Source organism: Balaenoptera ricei, chromosome 13, assembly GCF_028023285.1.
Source record: "Balaenoptera ricei isolate mBalRic1 chromosome 13, mBalRic1.hap2, whole genome shotgun sequence".
NCBI lineage: Eukaryota > Metazoa > Chordata > Mammalia > Artiodactyla > Balaenopteridae > Balaenoptera > Balaenoptera ricei.
The window spans coordinates 40,694,748-40,720,529 of NC_082651.1; the positions used below are offsets into that span (position 1 = coordinate 40,694,748).

Genomic DNA, 25,782 nt, shown 5'->3' on the forward strand with positions numbered 1-25,782 from the left:
AGCTCTACTTTCCTGGTAACTGACTCCTTATCTCTCCCCCTTTCTCCTCCTACCATCTGGAAGACATACATCTCCTGATATAATTTCAACTCCAATTTCTTTCTTACAGTTCCGATTTGGTGAAAATGAGAACCCCACCCATTAGAATCATTGAAAGCTTCATACATATCATTATACTGCAAGATGCGTGCAACTCTTTCTGTATTCCTTTTCCAGTCAAGTTCAGGAAGCAGACAGGATTGAAGTTATTGCTCTTCATTCTGTATACCAGTCTGGGTTTGTCATACTCATAAAGAATCACAGAACCTTTAGGATTCACCCTAAAGTAAAGCCCTGTTGTTTCTACAGTCATCAGAATGGGACTTGGGACAGACTCTTAGGCCTGCTTTTATTTTACAGAAAAACCAAGTTTTCTACTGATAGAATGAGCATGTCAAAAGAAATTAAGCAGACTCTCAGAGATTATGTGCTTTAAAGAGAGCATATTTGGTCATTCAGGTTTTAAAATACTCATTGAAGCTATGGTTTTACTTTTTTAAAAAATCACAGTAAATAATGACAACATCTACTAGACTTACGGTCCAGTCTCTATTATAAGAGAAACAGGAGAGTGGAGAGCATAGAGCTGTGCCTCTCATTTCACGTACTATCATCTGACATTAGAGGAAGGTTGAACTCAACTAGACTGGTCCCACACCTTTTCTCTGTAGCAAGAGTTGGCAATCTGTGGCCCACTGCCTGTTTTTAGAAATAAAGTTTTATGGGAACACAGCCATACTCACTCATTTGCCTACTGTCTGTGGCTACTTTCACACTGCAATGGCAGAATTGAGGACTTGATACAGAGACTAAATATATGGCCCACAAAATCTAAAACATTTACTATCTGGCCCTTTACAAAAAAGGTTTGCCACCTCCTGCTCTACAGTATTAAATGCAAGAAAGTGAAAATCTTTACAAACTGGTAAAGGAAAAAAGTCTCTATAATAATAATCAAGTTCATGTTTTTTTTTTTAACATCTTTATTGGAGTATCATTGCTTTACAATGGTGTGTTAGTTTCTTCTTTATAACAAAGTGAATCAGCTATACATATACATATATCCCCATATCTCCTCCCTCTTGCGTCTCCCTCCCACCCTCCCTATCCCACCCCTCTAGGTGGTCACAAAACACCGAGCTGATCTCCCTGTGCTATGCGGCTGCTTCCCTCTAGCTATCTATTTTACATTTGGTAGTGTATATATGTCCATGCCACTCTCTCACTTTGTCCCAGCTTACCCTTCCCACTCCCCGTGTCCTCATGTTCATGTTTTTGATCAATAGAAATATGTGTGTTTTTTTTTAAGTAAGAGGATGTGATTGTGTAAAAGGACTAGTAGGGAACATTAAAGTATTTTTAAGCATGAAGTCTGAATAAATTTTGAGAGACATTTTTAATATTTAAGATATTTTTATATGTAAATACTTAAAAATACTTTAAGAAACTGGGTCTGGAATCCCTAATAATATCAATCATACTGGGAGAAGAAGAGTAGGGTTAATAAATGCTCTTTTATTCTTGACACTGATAATTATGTTTACATTTAAAAAATTGAATTGAGACTGTATACATTCTAAATCATTAGCGAAAACTAATTAAAGAAAATTTCTGTGTAGCAAAGGAAACAACAAAGAAGAAAACAAAGCAGAGAGCACAAAAACAGATAATACAAGACCAAACATACTCATTATGATAATAAATGTAAATAGATTAAATGTCCCTACTAAAAGGCTCAGACTGGCTTTTTTAAAATATCCAGATATCAAAAAGTAACTTGGAGATGTTAAAAGACAAATAAAAGGCAAAAATTCAAGCAAATACAATTGAACGGAAAGTGTAAGTTGTAGTATTAAAATTGTTTAACTTGTTAGGAGTTAGTATATTGATTTTTACTTGAAGAAATTTAAGTGCAACTGCATTTAATTTCACTGAACGTTGTTACTGAGTTGTTGATGAAGCAAAATTGATCAGGCCTATCATTGTAGTAAACATGTAAATACTCTCTGGAGGTTATAGTATATTAGCTTTTGGGTTAGTGCATAAATGTGTGAAGGAATAAGAAAGTCTAGTAAAGAGCAGCAGAATATACCCAAGTTTCTGAGGAAGGAAAGTCAGACACAGGTGATTATTGCCTATCCTCAACATGTGCCTTCCTAATTCTGAACGCCTTGAAATGAGAGCCACATTGGTCAGAATTCTAGAGCTAAGCAATTGTTAACAGATTCTCAATGGTCTGTTTCTATTGTGAAGAGTCAAACTGAGGACAGGAGAAGAGAATGACTCTAATGTTAACTTTGGAGAGTAAATAATAAATCATTCAATTTTTAGGTCTTGTCTCCCCATACAAATCATTTTCTCTTTCTATTTATCTCTTTTTTTCATCTCAGCACTCTTATGAAAGTTATTCAGGCTTGTCCTTCATATCTATTATTTAAATTGCTGAAGTTATGATCATTACTACCTTTAATATTTATTGAAATTCTACTATTGCATTTTTTTTGCATTGTTTCCACTATCTCCCTTATCATGACTACTTTCATTGTGGACTTCTGCTTCCTTGCATTATATTAAGAATGCAAATTAGTTTTTTAAATTTCTTTCTGGTTTCTATATTAAATCTTTTTTAGAAATATGCCTTTTCTCTTGAACTTCAGAATGATAGTCCCTTCTGTGATCCTAGAGTATTCTTCCATAGTTTTTTTTTCCCCCTGATTATCTATCATGGAAGGAATATTTAGATACATTCTGTATATCAACAGACAAGATACGTAGTTCACTATGGTCCTGTTTACTTGGGTTTGTTTGCCATATAGTATCCCAAGAAATATCAGGAAAGAAAGTTCATGCTCTTGTATCTAAGTTAGGAGTCAGCACAGTAGCATGTATTTTAAGTCTAGAGGAAAAAAAAATGTTGACTCATAGGCCACATCACCATAAGTCATTTCTAGGCCAAAAGCTCAAATACCAGACTTTCAGTTTTAAAAATCAGACACCTGTTTACCCTGTTCTTGAGTGTGATTAGCCTCATCTCAGACCCATAGCTGGAGAACACATTGATATACACAGTTCCTATCCAAGTACCTCCCCATTAGCAATTATTCATCAAATGCAACATGAATGGTTTATCATAAGCCTATACCCACATTGTCTCTTTCTCTGACATTAACCAGAAGATGAAGGAAAATGCATTGCCCCAATATGTCCTCTTACTGGGATCTTTAATCTGTACCCACATTGTGACTCCATAATGCTTTGCATCACTCAAGTCCTATTGCCTTCTGCCATGTTATAAAAGCACAAGTACTAGGTAGGGGCTGAGAAAAAGGATATCCAGCTTTGCGCACCTCAGGAGACAGCAACTGGTAAACGAACTGCTGGGAATCATGCAGCACAATTGGATCTCTCATGTATACGTTACTGGTGGGAATATAAAATGGTACTGTCACTCTGGAAAACAGCCTAGCAGTTTCTTATAAAATTAAATATATACTTACCATAGAAACCAGCAATCACACTCCTGGGCATTTGTCCTAAAGAAGTGAAAACATGTTTACAAAAAAACCTGTACATGAATGTTCATAGCAGCTTTATTTGTAATAACCAAAAACTGGAAATGTACTTCCAATGTACAATCCAAATGTACTTCAAAGAATGAATAGATAAACAATCTGTGATACATCTATACAATGGAATACTACTTGACAGTAAAAAGGACTGATATATTAATATATATTCAAAAGCTAGGATGGCTCTTGAGGGCATTATGCCAAGTAAAAAATAAAAGCCAATCTCAAAAGGTTATGTACTGTAGAATTCCACTTATATAACATTCCCTAAGTGACAAAGTTACAGTGATGGAGAACAAATCAGTGGTTGCCAGAGGTTGGGGCTGGGAATAGGGTAAGGTTTGACTTGTGAGAAGTAAAACAAAGGAGTTCCTTAATGGTGATGGAACAGTTTTGCATTCTTTACACAAATCTCCATGTGATAAATTTTTATGCAACTGTATACAACATACACACATACAAGTGCATATAAAACACATGTATATGAGAATGTGTGTAAAAACTGGTGAAATCCAAATAAGGTCTACACCTGAATTCATGGTTATTATACTAGAGTCAGTTTCCTGGGTTTGACAAAGTATTCTGGTTATATATGGTATTATCATTGGGGTAAGCTTGTTGAAAGGTTTATGGAAACCCTTTGTATTATTTTTGAAACTTTTCATGAGTCTATTACAAAATTTTAAAATTATGTTTTAAAAAAAGCAACAAGTATGCAACAGAGCGATGTCCACCCAATTTTCATAATTGGTATAGACCAGCAGTTTTCAAACCTGGGAGATCATCAGATTCATGTAAAGTGCTTTATAAAAAAAGTATTCACTTCTGGACAACTCCCCCTGCCCCCATCCCCAACACCAGACCTATGAATCAGGATCTCTAGAAATGGAGCCAAGGAATCTGTATTTGCAGAAAATTGGCCAGTGTTGGAAAACAGTGTTATAGAGCCTGGTTTCTGAGCCAGGGGTAGGTCTATTCTGTATGAGCCCTGGATTGTGATTCTCAATTCTGCTCTAGGCTTGTTAGTTTGAAAATCCTTCTGAATTTTGACAATAGTTTAACCATTCATTTTAGATTTTAACATTGTTAAGAGTTCTTACTTTTTTCAGAGTTTTTATAACCATTTCAGTGGGAAGTGTCTTGGGTCTGTGTCTTTAGCTACTAATCAGTTGGCAGTTTAAACCAGAAGCAGGGCAGTAGTACTTTTATAGATGGTCCCTGTCTTTGCCTTATCCACATGTGAATGGTGACTTGCTTCCAGCTTTTGCCAGTTAGGCTACAGAGTTCTACTTTACTTGATCAGATTTTCGCATTGATGTGGCATCAGCATAAATCATGTTTCCCCCAAGATTGGCTAGTGAGTGGAAGACAGCCAAGGCACACCACAGTGAAGACATCAGTTAGGAAAATTACATCCAAAACCTGAAAGCGACTGTCACTGAAGTTTTTGTTTATGAAAATTGGAAAAGCTCTCCCCTCTCAGCCACTGACATCCCTGATTTATTGTTTCTTCACTGAAAATTATCCAAAGATGTTTTCAGACATTAGCTGGTGAAAGCCAAATTTACTGAAGGTGGAAGAAAATGTAAAGAACCATTATATTTGTGAATTTCTCAGTCAGACATGGCAACCTTTTAATAGCTAGAGTTGACCAGATTCTTTTTGTGCATGTAAAAAAAAAAATCATTTGAGGAGCTATAATATGACCCATAGTGCTAGAAGGGACAGATATGCTGTGGTGCAAAGAATTCTGGCCCAATAATCAGGACACTTGAGTGTTTACCCTGACTCTGCCACTAACTAAAACTGTATTCTTAGTTGATTGCTTAACTGCTCTGGGTCTTGATTTCCTTATCTGTAAAATTTGGGGGTAGACATTAGATCCAAATCTACTTATATGATGTGTTGTTTGAAATTTTTAATTTTGAATATTAAAAACCGATTTTTTAAAATTTCAAGTTGTGTTTCTAAATAAAATAAGAAAAGCTATTTCATGCTTGTAAGTGCAAGTATTTCTCAAAAATAAATGTCACCATGATAACCTTAAATCCTAATAAATACAGAGTCAAATTGAATTAAACACATTTCCTCCTTTTAAATATCAGTTTTTAAAAGACTAAGAATATTTTTAGGTACATTATAAGGAGTTTGATCAATGAATGCAACTACAAGTTTAAGATCATATTTCAGACTTACTTGCAAAATTATAATCATTTTTGTAGTCTATATATTTTTATTTTTTCAGTATTTCTCATGTTTTCTGCCTTTAACAAACAATCTATTACGGGCAAAAATTAAGCAATATATGAGTGTATTAGTCAGACTTCTCCAGAGAAACAGAACCAGTAAGGTGTATGTGTATGTATGTGTATATACTTATTTACTTACTTATTATAATGAATTAGCTCACGTGATTATGGAAGCTGGCATGTGTCCCAAGATCTGCAGGCAGCAAGCTGGAGACACAGGTATAGTTCCATAAAGATGTTAACAGGCTTGAGACCCAAAAAGCTGATGTTTTCATTTCAGTCCAAAGGCCAGAAAAGACTGATGTCCCAGCTCAAGGCAGGTAGACAGGAGTTTCCTCTTATTTGCAGGAGGGTCAGCCTTTTCTGTTCTATTCAGTTCCTCACCTGACTGGATAGGGCCCACTCACATCAGGGAGAGCAATCTGCTTTACTAAGTCTGTCGATTAAATGTTGATATTTATCCAGAAATACTCCCACAGACAAACCCAGAGTAATGTTTGACCATATGTCTGATGCAGTCAAGTTGACACATAAAATTAACCATCACAATGAGTAAAAATGAAGACATTCTCAAATTTTATGATGGTAAAAATACACACACACACACACATACACACTCAGATATCACAGAACCTAGCTGTGTTCAGCTGAGGGGAAAACCAGCCAAGTGACTGGATCATGAACACAGTCTTCTGAATGCCTTCGGCTGCTACTCATGACTTACTCTACACCCACTTAGAGGATCTCAAGCAATACAGATTTAAAGGAAGAAAGTTTACAGATGAACTTATTTACCAAACAGAAATAGAGTTACAGATGTAGAAAACAAACTTATGGTTACCAGAGGGGAGAGCGGGGTGGTGGGGAAGGGATAAACTGGGAGACTGAGATTGACAAATACACACTACTATATCTAAAATAGATAACTAGTAAGGACCTACTGTATAGCACAGGGAACTCTTCTCAATACTCTATAATGACCTATATGGGAAAAGAATCTAAAAAAGAGTGGATATATGTATGTGTATAACTGATACACTTTGCTGTACAGCAGAAACTAACACAACATTGTAAATCAACTATACTCCAATAAAAATTTTTTAAAAAGACAAACAATTCACATCTACTTCTTAATAAATTCTACCTGTGAAGAAAAAAAATAAAGGAGGAAAGTTTAAGTATTCCTTTTATTGACATTTTAAAGTAAAGGTTATTGTAGAACACAAAAAGCTATAAATCATAATTATGCAACTTGATGTGTTTTTGTAAAGTGAATGCGCCCATGAAACCCAGATAAAAAAATAAAACATTACTAACATACCCTGAAGTTCCCATTATACCTGCTCCCAGTCCCTAATACCTCCCATCTGATAGTAATCGCTCTGCTTATTTCTATAAGCATTGAAGAGTCTGACCTGTTTATGAGATTCATCTAAACTGTTGCATGAAGCAATAGTTTATTCTTTCTCATTGCTGTAAAGCATTCCATTATACAAATATGCCACAATTTATTCATTCCTGTTTGATTGTTGATGGACATTAGGGATATTTCTTGGTTCGGGTTTTTACAAAGAGTGCTGCCTTGAACAGTCTTGTAGATGCATTTTGATGTGCCCATTTCTGTTAGAAATATATATACCTAGGGTTGGAATTGCTGGTCGTATGTTAGGATATGTATGTCAGCTTTAGTAGATACCACTAGTTTTGCAAAGTGATTGTAATCAGTTTACACTAAGAGTGATGATAGTTCAACTTGCTCCCACAGCTTCAACAACACATGGTATTGTATTCTTTCTAATTTTAGCCATTCTGGTGGGTGTGTACTGCTATTTCATTGTGAGTTTATTTTGTATAATATTATAATATATTGTATAACATGATAATTTGTATTGTTTCCCTAATACTAATGATATTGAGCAACCTCTTCATATGTTAATTAGCCATTTTGATATCTTCTTTTGTGGAGGGCTAGTTCAACTATCTTGCCCAATTTTCTGTTGGATTTCCTTTCTTATAATGGCCTTTTGGGGTTTTGATATCAAGGTTATGCCAATCTACTAAAAATAGTTGGGAAGTTTTCCCTCATTTTCTTTCCTAAGAAGAATTTGTGTAAGATTAGTATTATTTATTTTTTTCCTTCAGTGTTATAAAGATTTCACCAGTGAAATCATATGGACCAGGAAATTTCTTTCTGAGAAACTTATTATAGACTCAACTTCTTTAATACACAAGTGACTAGTCAGATCTTCTATTTATTCTTATGTCAATTTTGGAAAATTGTGTTTTTCTAGGAATTTGTCTGTTTCATCTAAATCTCCTAATATATTGGCATAAGGTTGTTCATAATATTCTCTCATTATATTTTTAATATCTGTAGGATCTCTAGTTATATGCCCCTTTTCATTCTGAGTACTGGTAATTTGTGCCTTCTCTCTATTCTTCTTGATAATTGTTGATGCAGAGTTTTGTCATTTTTAGTAGTCTTTTCAAAGAGCCATTTTTGGCTTTATTGATTCCACTTTTCATATGTATTCTACTTCTCTTATTCTGTTATGAGCAGTACAAGCAGCAGCAGTTTGCTATTCTTTAACTTCTTGAGATGCATATTTAGATCTACCTTCTTCTTCTTCAGTTTTTCTTCTTTTTTAAGGTATTCATTTAGGGCAATAAAGTTCCCTTGAGACACCTTTGTCCCAGAGATCTTGATACATAATATTTTCATTAACATTTAGCCCAAAATATTTTCTAATTTCCATTTTTATTGCTTCTTTGACACATGAGTTATTTAGTAGGGCATTATTTTCCATTTTTAGATTTCCTAGCTGTCTTTTTGTTATTGATTTCTACCTTGATTCTACTGTGGTCAGAGAACATAATAGAATGACTTCTAGTCCTATGAAATTTGTTGAGACCTGACATTTGGTTCAGTGTTTGATCAATGTTGGTAAATATTCTACATGCCCTTTAAAAATGTGTGTGTGTTTACAGTTACTGGCTGCAGTGTTCTATAGACATCAATTAGATCAAATTTGTTCATCATAATGGGTAAATCTTCTATATTTCTACTGATTTTTTTATTTTATTCTAATTGTTCTGTCAGTTCTTGAGAGTTTTGTTCACCTCTCCAATTATTATTGTGGATTTATTTCTTTTAGTCCTGTCCATTTTTCCTTCAAGTATATTGAAGCATATATTACTGGGGACATATAAATTTAAGATTGTTGCATCTTCTTGTTAGATTGACTTTTAACATTGTAATATGTCCCCCTGTATCTCTAATAATGCTCTTTGTCTTAAAGTCTACTTTGTCTGATATTAACATAGGCACATCAGCTTTCTTTTTGGCTAGTATTTGCATGGTACATACTTTTTCATCAGTTTACTTTCAACTTTTAAAGATTATGTTTAAGGTGTGCTTTAATAAGTGGCATGTAGAATGTTCTAACAAATTTTGCTTTTTAATTGGAGTATTTCGTTAATTTGCATTTCAATTAATTAGTGATATATTGGGATTTATACATAGCATTTTACTTCTTGTTTTCTCTTTTTGCCCTCTCTTGGTTTTTTATTTTTTCATGTTTTCCTTCTTTCTTGCCTTTTAAAAATTAATTATATTTTATTATTCTACTTTTTTTCTCTATTAGCTTGTTTGTTATAGTCTCTAAGTGGTTCCTCTAAACACTACAAAAGGTACCTTTGACTTATTAAGAGTCTGATATAACTTAAATCCCACAAAAATGCTAGAACTTAAAACAACTTTAATTTACTCCATTCCTACTTTTTTATTTTTGCTATCATTTTAACTTCACAAATATTTTAAATCCAAAGGAACATTAGTATTATTACTGATAACATTTGTTTATATGTATCTACATATTTAACCTTTTGTTTCTTTGCACATTCTTTTCAATATATCTTTTAGTGTAGGTCTGCTGATAATAAATTATCTCAGCTTTCGTTTGTCTTGAAATGTTTTTTTTTTGTTTTTTGGGGGTTTTTTTTGCCTTTATTACTCAAGAATATTTTTACTGGGTAATGAATTTTAAGTTGCCGGTGGTTATTTTCTTTTAACACGTCAGTGTGCAGTTCCATTGTTTGCTGATTTCCATCATGTTTCTTGATGGAGTCAAGTGTAAGTCATGTAGCTACTCCTTTGAAGATTTGTCTTTGGTTTTGACAATTTTACTCTAACGTGCATGGTGGGGTTTCCTTTGTATTTTTCCTCTATGGAGTTTAAAATTCCTCTTGAATCTGTAACTATGTGTCTTTTGTAAGTTTAGAAATTTTGCAGCTGTTATCTCTTCAAATTTTCCTTCCCCTATTCTCTAGCTCCTGCTTTTTAGGACTCCAGAGACTCATATTTTGGCTCTTTTCACTATGTCCCATATGTTCTATCTTTTAGCTTCAGTCTATGAATTTGCTTCAATCTAGATATTTTGTACTCACTACTATTGCAATTTATTAATCTTCTCTTCATCTATGTACAATCTGTTCTTCAATCCACTACTATATTCTTAATTTTAGTTATTTTTCAATGCTAGAATTTCTTCTTTTTTAAATATTTCAATTGTATGGTGAAATTCTGCATTTTCTCCTCTATTTTATTGTACACGTTAGTCACAGTTATTTTAAAGCCCATTTCTGATTTTGTTCACCTGTAAGACTGTTTCTATTGTCTAGTTTTCTCTTACTCCTGTTTTTGGCAAATCTAAATTTTTATTGAATCCCAGTCATTGTGAATGAAAAAATGTTAGTGGTTCTGGATGATGATATTCTACTCCAGAGATTCATCTTGTCTTTTGGCAGGTATCTAGAGTGTGAGGGACATCACCATGATCCATTCATAAACTTTGCAGACTTGTGTTTGGGATGCAGTTTTTATGAGGTTCAGCCTACGCTTTGTTCATATCTACCATTATGGGTATTGCTCTTTGTGTCCCAACTGAGAGCCTAGGACATTTTAGTCAGGCCCCTCCTAGGCAGGACCTAAACTCTAATTTTTATTTCCTCAGCACCAAAAGTCTGTAGAAAACTCTTATCTACTTCTCAGCCATTATCTGTTTGGCTTCTCAGCCCCCTGCCTTCTACAGCTTAGCATCAGCACATGCCAGTAGGTTCACTTTTCTGTCCCTCGCTTCCCTCTGCCATCTTGATTACTTCAATTCTTTCTCCCTTGGTAGCACCAGACTTCAGTTTTCATCTTTCCAGCCCTGTGAGTTTGCCGGAAGTTCTCCTGGCTTCTCTGCCTTTCTCCCAACACCAAGAACCTGGTATACAGAATTTTGGATTCATCTCAAAGAACTTCTTTTTCTTCCAGATCTTGTCATCTGGATGCCTCAGTAGTTAGCTGATGCTTTTTTTTATTAATTTAGCTTCTGGCTTTTCTAATTGTTTTTGGCAGAAGTTTTGGTCTGCTTCAAGTTACTTCATTATACTCAAAAACCTGTTTATTGATTTAAAATAGAAATTCTTAGTGATGCCATTACCACCTTGAACACTTTGAAGCCTCAGGGGTTCCCAGCCGTGTCTATGACTAAATGATCTCTGAGGTATATTTAATTTTAACTTCCAATGATTCTTTCATGTAAACGTCATGGACTTTAATGGTGTATGGGAAATGGTCATTTCTTTTTGCTTAATTCTAACATCTGTTTTATCTTGGGGTACTTTATTAGAAAAAGGGTTATGAGCACAAGAAATGTGAATAGAAAGAAAAAATAGTGAGTTTCCATGGTTGAAACATATTTGAATTAATTTGTGAACCAGTCATAGGCAATGAAGGCTCCCCAAAAAAGATTATGGGATGTAATAGGGAAATAGAAGTACAAAAAGGAATGTCAGGATATGTTCTTTGAATCTATCTCATAAAAAATTGCTGTGTTCTAATGCCATTTTTTTAAGGTACAGAAAGGAGAAAATAGCAAAATTGAACTAGAATGACAAGATGAAATTAATGATGACCAGAGGTTATAATGACTAGGACCCTATGCAGATTAAGTACTTGATACGTGCTTGCTATGAGACAAATGAAAAATGTACTTTTAGGAAGCGTCGCTTGGTTCAGTAAAGCAGGATTTTGTTGTTGTTGTTGTCGTCATTGTTGTTGATAAAGATGTTGTTCCCCAGTCATCTGACTGTTTCTCGATGACTTAGTACCTTTTGAAAAATTATCTATTTTGCTAGTTCACTAATGTTGATCCAGAGGGAAAGGGTAAGTTTAGCTTAGCTAAAGCTCCTTTGTCATCAGAACTTTAAGAGGAATAAAAAATGGCTTCCAGCTCAGAATTATATTTTATCACATACAAAAAGCAATTCTTTAGCATTTGAACCCTTATATAATTTTTGTGTGGATCAAGGTCCAGATTTTCTAAGCCACCAAGTCCCTTACCCTAGCCGTCTTGACTCTGCTCTAAAGGACTGGGTCAGATTATCCCTGAGGGGAATCTGAAAATGTGACTTTGTGACTCCAGAAAGTTTGGCAGAGGAATAATTAACTAAAGGAACAGATCTTAACACTGGTAATAGGCCTATGACTTCTTCACTTCTGAGAATATCTAGACTCTGTTCTACTTCCAGGTCGGTCCTGATTCAGGTATAAAAGAAGGAAAGGGAGGGATTTCCCTGGCAGTCCAGTGGTTAAGACTCTGTGCTTCCACTGCAGGGGGCATGGGTTCGATCCCTGGTCGGGATGGGAAAGATGTGGAGATTGAAATGAAAGTCCTTTTAATATCGTGGAGCAACTATTAGTATGATTTCCCTACAAAGTAAATGTGGCTCTGCTTCTGCCTTTAATCTTAGTAATATTCTGAATCCAGTTCAATTTGATATATCCTGAGGCTTACTTTGGAACAAACGCAGAGCTCTGGGTCCCTCCCACCCCCATCGCACAACTTTAATACCCTAAAGCTAAACTTGTACCCCTGAGCCCCTTGGGTATTAAAATACAAATTGCCTGGATGTTCACCTTATGGCAGTTGATTTACAAAGTCACAATACATTTCTTTCGTATCTCTCTTTTTACTCTTGACGTACATGGGATCCCGCACAGGATCCTGAATCAGTTATATACCAGGAACAGTGCTTGATATTGTCATAAATATTATCTTTTATATCTCAAAAATAATCTTGTGAGGTAGCAATTATTATTCTACTTACAGAGGTGAGAAAACAAATACTCAAGGTGCTCTCAAGCAGTATCTTACTGCTGTGAAGTAACAATCTTAAATTCGGGCTCCAGTGTTTTAACTGCAAGTTCAGTGCTCTTTTTAGAAACGCAAAGGATATCAGTAAATACTTGGTTGATTGTTGACTAAGAAGGAACAATTTTCCTAAAATAAAAGGCAGACTTCAAATGACTTCCTTGCTTCAGTTTAACACTCATTACCTCCTTTTGAAAGCCAGGCAAGGGAAATGATTAGTTTGATTATTGCTATTTATAAATGGGAAAGTTGAGACCAAATAAGCTTTATTGAAGGCCTCAACTTTCAGTTGTCATTCTACATTTCTCATTAAGGAAAGCTGAGATGTGTGGCAGTTGTCACCTTGTTTGAAGGTGAGATGGAGTGTTTCAGTGATGAAGAGAGTCTGATATGATGACTTGGATTTCTGGGTGAATACAGAGTGAGGGAGGCGGGAGATATCATTTCTGCCCCCTTAAAACATGTTCTGCACAGAAAATAATTTTTTCCAGTCTGAGGCAAGGCATTGTAGTGCAACATTTATTAAACATTTAGGATGAGCTAGGTATTGTGGGGGGTATAATATAAACAAGCCAAAGCTCTGGTCTTCAAGAGATAGTCATTTAATGAAAAAAAAAGTTCTGACATGATCATTCATATAGTTCTGAGTTAATTAAGTTTGAGGAAATAATTTGCCACTTACAAATACCTACTTTCTAATTTCTACCAATACCAAGTCTTAGTAGCTTTTAAGCTGTATTGCGTGGCAGCTAATGGTTCTGTTGAGCTCCCTTGGGTGTGATTCTGTGCTGTGATGGTAGAAGTTGGGGAAATGGGAGGAGGTAGACAGGCTGAGCTGATAGGTTCCTGGGTGTTTTATCCTAAATTTGCCTAAGCAGCTTTGATATATGTTTCGTATTTTGGGCTTCTTCGTAAGATTCATTTGGGAGAAGTAAACAGGCTCTGCAACTAAAAAATTTAAATCATATTGCTATGCAACAATAACAAAACATTCAGGCTGTCTGGTGGGGCACTCGTCTAAATTCTTTGTGGTCTTGCAGCAACCAGAAATTACCTCCCTCATTTGAAAAGCAGTATTGAGATAATCTGCGGTTAAGTTTTGAGAGTGAACAGTGTTGTTTCACCACCCACTTATTTGCCAAGAAAGGATCCTCTGAAGAGGGAATGAGTGAACATTATAGAAATTGTCCTTTCATTTTGTCAAAAGGGATTGACAAGATAGATCAAGCTGTAAGAAAGCAGATGCAGCCCAGCCAAGTGGGATCTAAATGCCAGGGAAGACTTCTCTTAAACAATTTGAGGCAAAGTACCATGCAACTAATAATTGTTTCAAGGGGAATAAATGGCCAAGAATGAAATATGCTAGTGGGGTCTCTACTTATTTTTTGTCTCTCCAAGACAGTTCAAAGTATGTGAACAATAAACACTAAGCAGTTCAGTCATTTAGATAGTTTGAAAAAATAAAAGAATTAAAACAAAACAAACAAAACATGGCTAAGTTCTGTGAAATGGAAAATGAGATTTCCATGCAGATGACTGATGAGTTATGCATAAAGCATTCCTGAGCAGAAGCTTTGGGGCCACTTGTTTGTTTGTTTTTTTTAAATAAGTTATATATTTTAATTTTTATTTATTTATTTATTTTTGGCTGTGTTGGGTCTTCGTTTCTGTGCGAGGGCTTTCTCTAGTTGCGGCAAGCGGGGGCCACTCTTCATCGCTGTGCGCGGGCCTCTCACTATCGCGGCCTCTCTTGTTGCGGAGCCCAGGCTCCAGACGCGCAGGCTCAGTAATTGTGGCTCACGGGCCCAGTCGCTCCACGGCATGTGGGATACTCCCAGACCAGGGCTCGAACCCATGTCCCCTGCATTGGCAAGCATACTCTCAACCACTGCGCCACCAGGGAAGCCCTGGGGCCACTTGTTTTTGGTTTGGTTTGGTTTGGTTTGGTTTGGTTTTTAAGTAGGAAAATGGGTCAGTTGGTCTTATAAAACATTCCCACAAAACTTGTCATTCTGACATGTGGTACAATATAGGCAGCAGAGATAAGAAAAATCACATCTGAAATGACTCCTCTCATTGATGTTACCTGGGCCCCTTCAACCTGATTTGTAAGAAAAGGAGCGCTTGTCAGTAGAAAACATTTATCCCTCTGAAAACTTCCTTTTCTGTTCCTACTCACTGAGGAAGCAAAAGGAAATCAGCATCTGTCCCAGTTGCCTTCAATGCAGAATCAAGCTTCCACTGTTGTGATCACTTAAGAATGAAAATACAAGGCTGCTTTTGAGCCAGTTTTGTTTCTGGCAGTGATGTAATCATTAAGGAAATATCTAGAAACTCCTGTAAGGCTCCACCCCAAAAGTGCAGGGCCTTCCCCAACGAGCCAGAATCAGCTAAGATGGCCATTGGTAGCAAACGTCTCAAAACTCCAGAAGGCAGGAGCCATAGCTCTGCTTCCCTTTTCTACCCTCTCCCTTCCTTATCCCCCACTCCCTTCTACCTTCATAGCTACTAAATGCTCCCTCTGGAATGTTTGAAGGTGAAGATTTAGGTTTGGGCAACCTGTTAAAAATATGAATTGTTACCATGAACTCTAAGTGGCCTTTCAGCTTTGCTGACAGAAATTTACTCCATGTAGACAACCCCCCACCCAAAAAAAAAAAAAATAAAGCAGGTAAGGTCATTTGGAGTTGAAACAAGCATGCAGTCGGTGTGTTTGAAAATGAAATTATAATTAACCTGCTGATGGCTGTGAGGTGTTACCTTGAACTCTGTGTGGCCTCTTGGCACAGCGGCTGAACTTGTTTTATTGAATACCCAGAGACCTGAACAGGTGAAATCAGGATATGTCCAGGGCCAACTGTGCTTTTAGAAAGAAGGTTATGTCTCTTTTAGTGCCTGTTGTAAGAGAGTTGAGGATTAATTGAGCAGCACTAATCAGAAAATAAAAATGAGTTTTGACCATCCATGTCTATGTGAAACGTAAAATTGGTTACAACTGCTGAGGAAAATGACTTGCCCACTTGGTGAATTGATTCCTGAAGTGATCAAAGATTACTAAGCCTGATAGTGGCCTAGGAAGATTATTGCAATTTGGAAATCATATATTATCTACATGTTTAGGAAAACATTGTAATTACCAGCTGAGAGCTATGAAGTGTTGCTCGAAGTCCAAGTGGCCTGTTGACACATGGTCTGGACAACTTTATGGAACTATTCAAAATGAGGTAGGTAAAATTATACAGCAGTAACTTAGCATTGTTAAGGACAAGGAGGGATGGTGAGGTCATTTATGGTGTTGAACGAATGAGTCAGAGATAAACTTTAACTCTCTCTTGTCCATGAAATATTATTTTAAAGGAAGTGTGCAGCTTACTGCCTTATATAATCAACAAAATTGAATAATGGTACTGCAGTTGTCAAGTATGTCCTAGGTTAAGGGAATACCATAAACAATTGATTTATTGACAGAGTTGGTTATAAGGTATACCTTGTCATGCCTTTAAACTGGCAAGAAATCCATCTCATCCCTTGTCACACTGAGTAAAACCGAACTGCATTATTCTGTTACTTCTGTCTTCACATCTCTTCCCTCTCATTATACAATATCAGTGCATGGTAAAGTCACATTTTATAAAAGCAAAAATTGGGGGATCCTCCTTGTTTTGGCTGAGAGTACCTGTTGTTAGACTAAACAAAGTGTTTGGTTCATTTTGTGCTTTTGACAGACTGGCTAGAATGAATGCTCTTGTTGGTTTATTAAACAAAGAGTAATAATCCAAAATGGGGTTTTATTACTGGGTGGAATTACTCATTCATGGAATGATCCAATTGTTCACATCTCTGCCTAGTTTAAGCAATAAAGTATAGGTAACATGGAGGTTTTCCTATTTCAAAAGAAGTTTCAGTTAGGACACATATAAAAACACTCTTGGCCTTCCCAACTTTTTTTTTAGTAGGAGCCTATGTTATATACTCTTGTATTTCTTATAGAATACTTAAATGAAGAAGAAACTTCACAAGGTACAAACCAGTGATCCAGGCTCATCTCAACTTAATGCATTTCACTTGGTTGGTGATTAAGATTCAACATTGCTAACAGGCCAGAGGGATCTATCTTTTTGAAAGAAAATGCTTTGTATTTGCCCGGTGTGTTTAATCTCAATCCAGTGCACAAACTTAGAAATAGAGTAAACCCTCTACCATAGTTCTAGGTAGGATCATGTCAGCTCAGTGTGAACAGAGGTTGACTGCCTCACTGTCCACAGTGCTCGACTGCCTAGTCCCACTTTGGGGTGCCATATAGATTTTGATGGACTTTGGTGTAACTTGAAATACCTGCCTAAATGTATAAGGCCTCAGATAATTGTACTCCTCTTGTTTTCCCCAACAGTCTGATAGGTGTTCTCCAGTTCACAGGTGCATCATGTTTCTATCCTGTATTCAGAAGCATCACACTTTACTTGTGCTATTTCTGCAATCTGGGGTGCTCACCCTATCCTAGCTTCAACTGCACCTGTCTGCCTGCCTTCTCCGTGAAGCCCTTCCTTATCATCCCATTCCAACCTCTGAATGCTTATATTGATTTTCTGTAGCACTCATAATGGTGGCAGATACAGGACAAAACTTACGCAAGTATCCACACTAATATCAGCACTTATAAACTTTATCATAGTTATTTTACATATTTGTCTCAATGACTCCTCTGCTTTCGCGTGGTAGCCCCTCCCTTCCAATTATTGCCAAAGTGACCTTTCTAAAATACAAATTTGATGGATCATTCTTCTGGATCTGCCCATCACCTGCAGGGAAGAAAGAGAAAGCCCAGAGAAAGCCCTTGCATATAACTGTCTTTTTAGGCCAGCTCCTACCTGCCTTTCCAGCTGTGTCTTCTACCATTCTCTTGGTATACCCACACAAAATTTGTTGCCATTCACCCAACATGACATAGCAAAGTGTCTTCCTTTTAGCTAGGCACTTATACCCCTGGCAAACATTTACTCAGCTTTTAAGACTCAGATGTTTCCTCCCCTTGGAAACTTTCCCTGACTCTCGCAGGCAGGGACTGGCCTGCTCTCTGCACCTCCTTAACACCTTACACAATGCTCTGATACAGCGTATCTTACTCTACTGTATTTATTTTCCTATATGTCTCCTCTACTAGCTGTGCACTGTTTAATTAAGATAGAAACTGTTGCCTTCCTCGTTTTTATATCCTTACCTCGGTTCCTGGCACATAGCAGCTGTTCAGTAGATGTTTGTCAAATGAATGAATGAATGAATGAATGAACGAATGAACTTTTTTTAAATGAAAATTTTTAAAAAGCCAAGTAATCTCCAATGAGAGAGATGCTTTAAATTAAAGTATTTTATATCTATAAATGTCCTTCTTTTATGTCAATATATGAACTACTTGCTAAGGGGCCTGGGTACACACACTCTATTGTATTTCAGCAGAGAATCCAGTCCCTTGAAATGTGTCTTGACCGTGAATACTTTGATTGGAGAAAGTCTTCTAGTTTCAGTGGAAGTGATTATTGCCATTGTTGTTGATCACACTTAGATTGCAAAGTAGGTCAGATAGGTGTAAGGACAATTTGACTGTAACGAGAAGGGTAGAGTCTTTAGTCTCATCTTTTACCTTCTGTTTAATGCAATGTGAGCTTCAGAAAATGAACACTGTTCCTTAGTGTTTTGCAATATTTTCAGCCAAGGCCTTAACAGGAGGGAATTAGTCAATATTCCCACCTGCTTTGTAATTATTCTCCAGTAAGACCCAAGCAATGGCCAATTCTATCCAAAATTAGCATAAAAGAACAATGCCACTAACATCCTATTCGGGGCCAACCACAGGGCTTCCCCATCAGCCAACCCATAGCCCCCAGATCTGAAAGCACAAACTTGAAATTTGATCTTGTGTTTCTTTTTCTGTCACTGAGACTTAGTTCTACCCGCCAGGGCTCTCTAAGCAGGTAAGAGAAGCAGCTTAGGAATAAATAGTGAGAACTGCCATTTTACAGAAGAGTAAAACAAGGCATGCCAAGGTCATGTAGTTTGTGAAATGATGTTGGGAAGGTTCAGGTACAGGTCAGTGCAGTGCTGAGGAAAGCACCCAGGTATCCTTGACAGATACCTTGGCTGAACACCCGACACTTCCACCCTGGGCAGTTTAACTTGTGCCAGTGATCCCACGGATTTTCTGAATGAATTACCGTAATTGGATTTAATTAGGAAGGGGATGTTTCCTGTACACACCAAACAAGCTGCATACTGGATTGTTTTGCCTAGATGACAGGGAAGAAGAAACCCAACAGGAAATATATCTTTGCAAATTAGAAAAAGTTGATGCGCTAAGTCCTGCAAACATTGGGCACTTATCCAAAGTGAACTCCTAGTGACCCCCTGGCACCTTGGCTCACCTCACCATACTTCATAGCCAGAAGCATACCAGGTGGATTCCCGTTCTTACCTCCCTGATAAGGCAGCAGGACCTTGCCACACCCATACTCACATCCAGTCTCCTTCCCTGCTTCCCCTGACCCCAGGTCTGTTAGAAATCCACGGTGATAATGCTATTGAGGTACAGGCTATAAACCATATCAGTATGTACGTAAGTAGAGGGAGGGGAAATGGGGAGGAAAAAGCACAAAAGGCAAATGGAGAGTTCAGCTTCACCTCTAGGTGACCTTGGCAGCATGTGGAGTAGAAGGGAAATTGCCAGGAACTTGCAGTCTTTTGTTGAGCATTGTTTTGACTTGGCTTTGCTACAGAGCAACTTTGGGGGACTGGGGCAAAAAATAGGTCATTGTGAACTGCAGGTGCAGTTTTGATCTTGAACTATAATCTGTTGCAGTATATGTGCAAACCCAGAAGTATTTATCAAGATGAAAATGAAGCTTTTCCTCATAGGTACACAGACCACTTTACATTGTAATAACACAAACAACATAAGTGGGTTTTTTCCCCCCAAAATGGAAGGATAAAGTGGCATTCTCTCCTTTCCTCCCCCTGCCCCTCTCCCTCCCTTTTTCTCTCCCTCCCTCCCTTCCTCCCTCAATCTGTCTCTCTACGTCTCTCACCTTCTCTCACTCCCTCCTTCCTTCACCCCCTCCTTTGATAGACTATGCTTCTCTGTTGTGAAAAACCTCATTTGACAAACCAACTCTTGACTCTCAAGGTTCCCTCCTCAGGAGATACTGATTAATGTAGGCAGACTCACTCAAAGATTCAGTGACAGGCAAGATATTCAGAAGGCTGGGATTTTAACTCTTACTCCCAAACAGTCAGCGTTCACCATGATCTTTGCCTACTTAATTTAGACTCTTGAGAGTATGCACGCCAGTGTTCAGAAAGAACATATCCCAACGAATGAAAGGAAGAGAGTTTTAAAACCCTTACTCTTGGCCTCAATCATGTCACTTAATCCCTCCCACCATCTGTTTCCTCATTTTCTAAACGTAATAGGAAACATGTCAAAGCACCTGGCTGCTAAAATGATAGGCACTGTCTCTGGATGAAGAGGAAAATCTGGAGAGTATTGCTCGAGCAATTTTGTACTTGAGAATTACTAAAAAACATTGCTGGGTTGCTGATTTCTTCCTTCCAAAGTATTCTGTACACACAAAGACGATTAAGAGAGCAGAGGTTTAAATTTCAGCAAGAAATACTTAGATTAGCCTAGAAATGCCCTGCCACCTATTTGTTTAGGGAAGGAGCCATTTAGGTGAGGCTTAATACCAAGAAAGTAACTTTTATTCATTTTCTGATCACTGAGACTTTTGAAGATTAATAACTAGAGGAAAATAGGTACCTGCTACTGATACTTTCTGGGCAAAGTTGGATTCATTGACAGGAAATGTTGTTGAGAAATGTAAACAGCTAAGAAAAGCAGTTTTATTATGTTTTCGACAGTGGCTTGTGATGTGTTCTGGATAGCGCGGGCGGGAAGGTGGAAAAGGAAGGATAGGTAGACAGATGGACTCCTTTGGACGTTTCTTCAAATTTTGTGATTTAATATGTTTGAAGAGCTCAAACTTTTTTAGGTTTTTATTCTGAACCTTTATTGATATTTGGAGGAAAGAGGTGTAGAGTATTCTCCCTTTTCAGGAGGAAAGCGAGACTTGGAGCAGACAGATAGCTTAGGACAATCTGTTGGCCTTCATTTGGGATTCCTCCCCTGTAATTCAGGGTGGGATCCCCTGAGACCACTAGGCTGCTTAGAAAGAGTACCAGCCGCCATCACCTTCCAGTGCCCCAGAATTTTGTCCACCCAGGGGACTCAGCTGCTGCCAACAGAAAGTATCACATTTCTGTGATCTCTGGAATCCAGGTTCCCAGAGGGAGCAGTGAGCCAGAGTAGCTACCTACCAGCTACACCTCTGTTGTTCTAGAAGGTTAAAATTCCCAGGCCTGGATTCTGCTAAACTAGAATAGTGACTCTCAGTGATGATGGGTGGGTGTTGGGGGTTGGGGCACATCTAGAAGACTTCCTGTCTCTGGTCACCACCTCACATCCTATACTTACTTATTCACCCCTTCGTATCTCCCATTATTATGATGGAAACCTCTCATATTCATCATGTATGTAAAATTAATAAAAGAATGGTTAACTTTAAAAAGCCCATATATAGCAATAAATGGTTCCTCATCCCTTTCATTTTCACTGACCATTCTTTGAATATTTCCTATGTGCTAGGCAAAAACTAAGCAGTGTATTCATACATTAGCTCAGAAAATTTTCCAAAAACTATGTGAGATAAGAATTATTATTTCCATTTTATAGATGAGGAAACTGAAGCTCAAAAAGGTTAAGCGGTGTAGCTAAAGTCACACTTTGTGGCCGAACCGGGAGTTGAGCCCAGATCTGTCTGGTGTCAAAGCTACTTAATTGTTATGCTATTCTGCCTCCTCTTGCCAATGACCTTGCCTAGAACTAGTATAGCTGAATGGCTGGCCCATGTCTGAAGTAGCAATGTTCATTCAGATAGCCATGAACTCTCCACCTTTAAGTTTCAGAGGAAACATTAAACGGTGTTAAGTTTTTACTTACGTTTAGAATTCCTGACATCCCACAGATGCATTTTTCCATACCTCAAAGTAAACACAGTCAAGTGATTGGCCCCTTTGAGACCTAACTTTTTAAAGAAATTTAAATATAACAAATACTATATCCCCACTATCCAGACTTGAAAATTATCATTTTTGTTTGTTTGTTTCATCTTTATTTTTATTTAAAAGTTTATACAATTGGTAAGAAATAGAAAAAGAAAGGAAAAATAGTTAAATGAAAATAAATAAGAGAAAGTAAAACATTGTAGCATAGATAACATCCTACTTGATACCGAGGCAAGCCCATTCCTGCCATGAATTTGGCATTTATCCTTTCAGTTTTTTTAAAAAATATTTTTAAGCCATTTATGAGTATCTGTGTATTACATGTAATGTTGCTTTGTGTGTTTTCTAAGTTAATGGATGTCGATCATGCTGTGTATCATTCTGCAACATTTTTTTCATTCAGTAGTATTTTCAGAATTTCTTCATGCTACTAGTGAGATCTAATTTGTTCCTTTTATCTGTTATGTAGTATTCCATTAATTGCTATGCCATATTTTATTTTCCATTCTGCTATTGATGAACATTTCAATTGTTTCCATTTTATTATTTTTTTTTCCAAATAGTATTTCATGGAACATTCTTATTTGTTTCCTTGTGCATACATATGTGTGTTTCTTGAGAGTTTATACCTAAAAGCATACCTAGAAGTAAAATGACTAGCTCATTGAGTTGTCTTGTCTTGATGCACATGAGATTTTTATATGTTGAGATGAACCCAAGTGAAACCATCAGTGTGTGTTTACAGTAAGAGAAGAAAGGTGGGGATAGTGTCAATGTAGAGTGTAGAAACGAGAGACTCTGGCTCCTATGGCTGTCTATAGCATTGTTCCCATTCAACACGTAATGTCAGTCTTCAGCTCTGTAGGCAGGAGAGATCAACGTGGTTCAGTGGATTATATATGTCATGTTTATTGGTACATTATCCCTTCTTTATACACTTGGGGATAGGCCCATTCCTTAATTCAGAAAAAGGAAATAAAATGTTTTATGCCCCAAATTCAAACATCAGCCAGCTCTGTGGTGTTCTAAGCAAACTGCTTTCAGGATCTTCATAATATTCCAACTGTCCGTCAGAATGCTTTATTGTGGTGCCTGCAACAGAACCTGAAAGAGAGAATTCCCCTTTGCAGGAGTGGCTGAGAAAGGCAAGATTGTGCATTGCCTGGGCATTCTGCTGCATTTATAAAGTATTTATTTACTTTATTTAGTGGCTGTGGCTATGACTTTATCTTCTTCTAGCTCATTTTCCAGCGTAACATGATAAGACCACTCCTGCCATTATGATTTACCATGCAGTAAACAATGAGGGCTTTTGGATTGCATTTTATAGAATTGCTTTATTCTGCTCTCCTTCCAACCCCTTTGGGAAACAATTGACGATTGATGTTTCTCTTTTGGATTTCTCAAAGTGAATTCAACATTCCTAGATTTGGTTTCTATTTGTTATTCAGCTTGTAAAATCCATCACTTTGGGGATAAGAATGGCTTGTGTCCAGCGTAATAGCTTTTTGCTTACTAGTCTACCTGGTGACAGGAGGGGAAGCACAACAGGGCTTGCCCTGGCCCTATCTCTATTGTTCTTTTCATATTCTACTTCAACCATAGCAGTGCCCCACTCCCAAATGAACAAGGATTGAGTGTCACTTTTGACCAGGGATCATAGTCTCTTCACAGCAGCCCATCTTCAGTCATAGGAAGTTCAGGTATATCAGAGTTAAAGTACTGCAGACCTGACCATACTGGGATATGCAGGCCAAGTCTGACACTGGCTGCTCTCCTCCTGTTAACCGGCTCTGGCAGCCTGTTCTACATACCTGCTCATCCTAGGGACCAGTTAATTTCATAAGGCAAGTTTATTCCGCTGATAGAAGAAGAGCAGTTTCTGGATCTTTTGTGTTCAGAGGCTTTCATGTAATTTTCAATCTGATGTCAAATGTAAATTAATGCCAATTTTAGATGATCCCCCAACTTTGGATCTTGCTTTCAGAGGAAAAGCTTCAATATAGGTGTGTTTATATTTTATGCATCCATTTTTTTCTCATATCAGCATAGCTTGTTTATTGTCTGCATGTTTGTCTTTTTAACATTAGTTGCTGAGTTGCTTAAGGCAGGCCTCATTCTCTTTTTTGTGAGTTTCAATTCTCAATGCCTTTTGTCTTGTTGATTTGCAGTAAGTATATATTGAATTAATTCCATATGTATTTTGAGGGATGAATTCAGAACTTATGGGAGGTAGGAAAGATAAAAAGAAAGCACATAAGCCAAAACCCAACCAGTATGCAACAGAATGCTATTTTGCCCAATGCTCTCAAACTTAATTTTAACTACTACCCCAGAGGTAATATACATCATTTCATTCTGCACCTTTGGTATATATATTTTATATTCAAAATTCTGATTAAAAGGTGAGTATAGTTTATATCCCAGGACTTCACCTATTACCACCTGGGCCAATATTTAATTGTCTTGAATTTCTTTATGATTTGTCTTTAATGTCGGGGGGTAAGTGTTGGGATTTCAAGTTGGGAGGTGCAGGAAACCCATCTGGGCTGCACTGGACCTCTGAAACAAAGACCAGGGGTTGCTCACTCAGATGCTCTGATCCTCTGCTAGTAGATCCTTTAAGACCTCTATCCACAGAGGTTAAGTAAGACTACATTTTCTTTTCCTTTGTGGACAGGAGTGGAGACCCAAGTAAGGAAATTAAACTGGCCTAGAAAAAGGAAGTTCTTGATCCTAAGACTCATTGTCTTCCATTCATTCCTTTTGTCATCACAAAAATTCTGTTATCCATGTTTAAGAAACATATTTTTTCTGTGCAACAGGTTATTTTCAGTGTGATACATGGAAAGAATTCTGACCTAAGAATAAATAGATTCATTTCCTATTTCTATCTCTGCCACTACCTTCTTGAGTAAATGGGAACAAGTAATCTAACCTTTCTTGTCAATTGTCATTGGAGGCAGTTAGCTGTGATAATAAGCCCATACCTAAGGCATTGCATTTGATTTGGAGTACCACATTTTAAGCAGGACACTGGTAAAGTACATTTAGAAGAAAAAATTAATCAGGTTATCAAGAGATCTGGAAAACCTGTTTAAAGAACTGTGGATATTTCAACCTGGAAAAAAGAAGACTCAGGAAATTTATGATACCCAGTTTCAAATATATGAGGACCTAACTTGAAGAGAACTATGAGTAGACTTACTTCTGTTTTGCTAACTAGGACCCATGATTGGAAGTTAAAGGGAAGCAGATTTCCTCTCAGAGAAAAACTTGTCAACAGCTAGAGAGCTCAAAAATTGTAGCAGACCACATTTCCTATAACTTGAGGCATGCAAGCAGAAAACAGATTCACATTTATAAGGGCTGTTTTATATTGGGTAGCAAATTATACTAAATGATTGCCAAGGTCCCTTCGCAAGCTAAAAGTCTATGATTTTGTGAGTAGACAAAGTCAAACTCCTTCCACCCTTCACTTCTATCATCCTAAAAGATCCATATGTTTTAACAAACTTTTCTTGAAATCATGAGAAGAATAGATAAGGCATGTTGTTTTATTACTTTTGAATCTGGCAGAACTCCTCAGTCTCTGATATGATCACATGTTCCCTG

The 25,782-nt window shown here is 37.1% G+C and overlaps 1 protein-coding gene across 4 annotated transcripts in view; it reads left to right on the forward strand.

Annotated features, from left to right (window-relative positions):
- Positions 1 to 25,782, forward strand: part of EXOC6B (exocyst complex component 6B) — a 727,664-nt gene that overhangs the window by 591,099 nt on the left and 110,783 nt on the right. Inside the window, exon 21 of one of the 4 annotated variants that reach the window (XM_059942977.1) lies at positions 16,177 to 16,220. The exons of the other annotated variants lie outside the window; for them this stretch is intronic. Coding sequence (XP_059798960.1) covers positions 16,177 to 16,200 — 24 coding nt within the window. The 3' untranslated portion in view covers positions 16,201 to 16,220. Of the gene's footprint in view, positions 1 to 16,176; positions 16,221 to 25,782 lie in introns of those variants that run through there. 4 annotated transcript variants of the gene reach the window in all.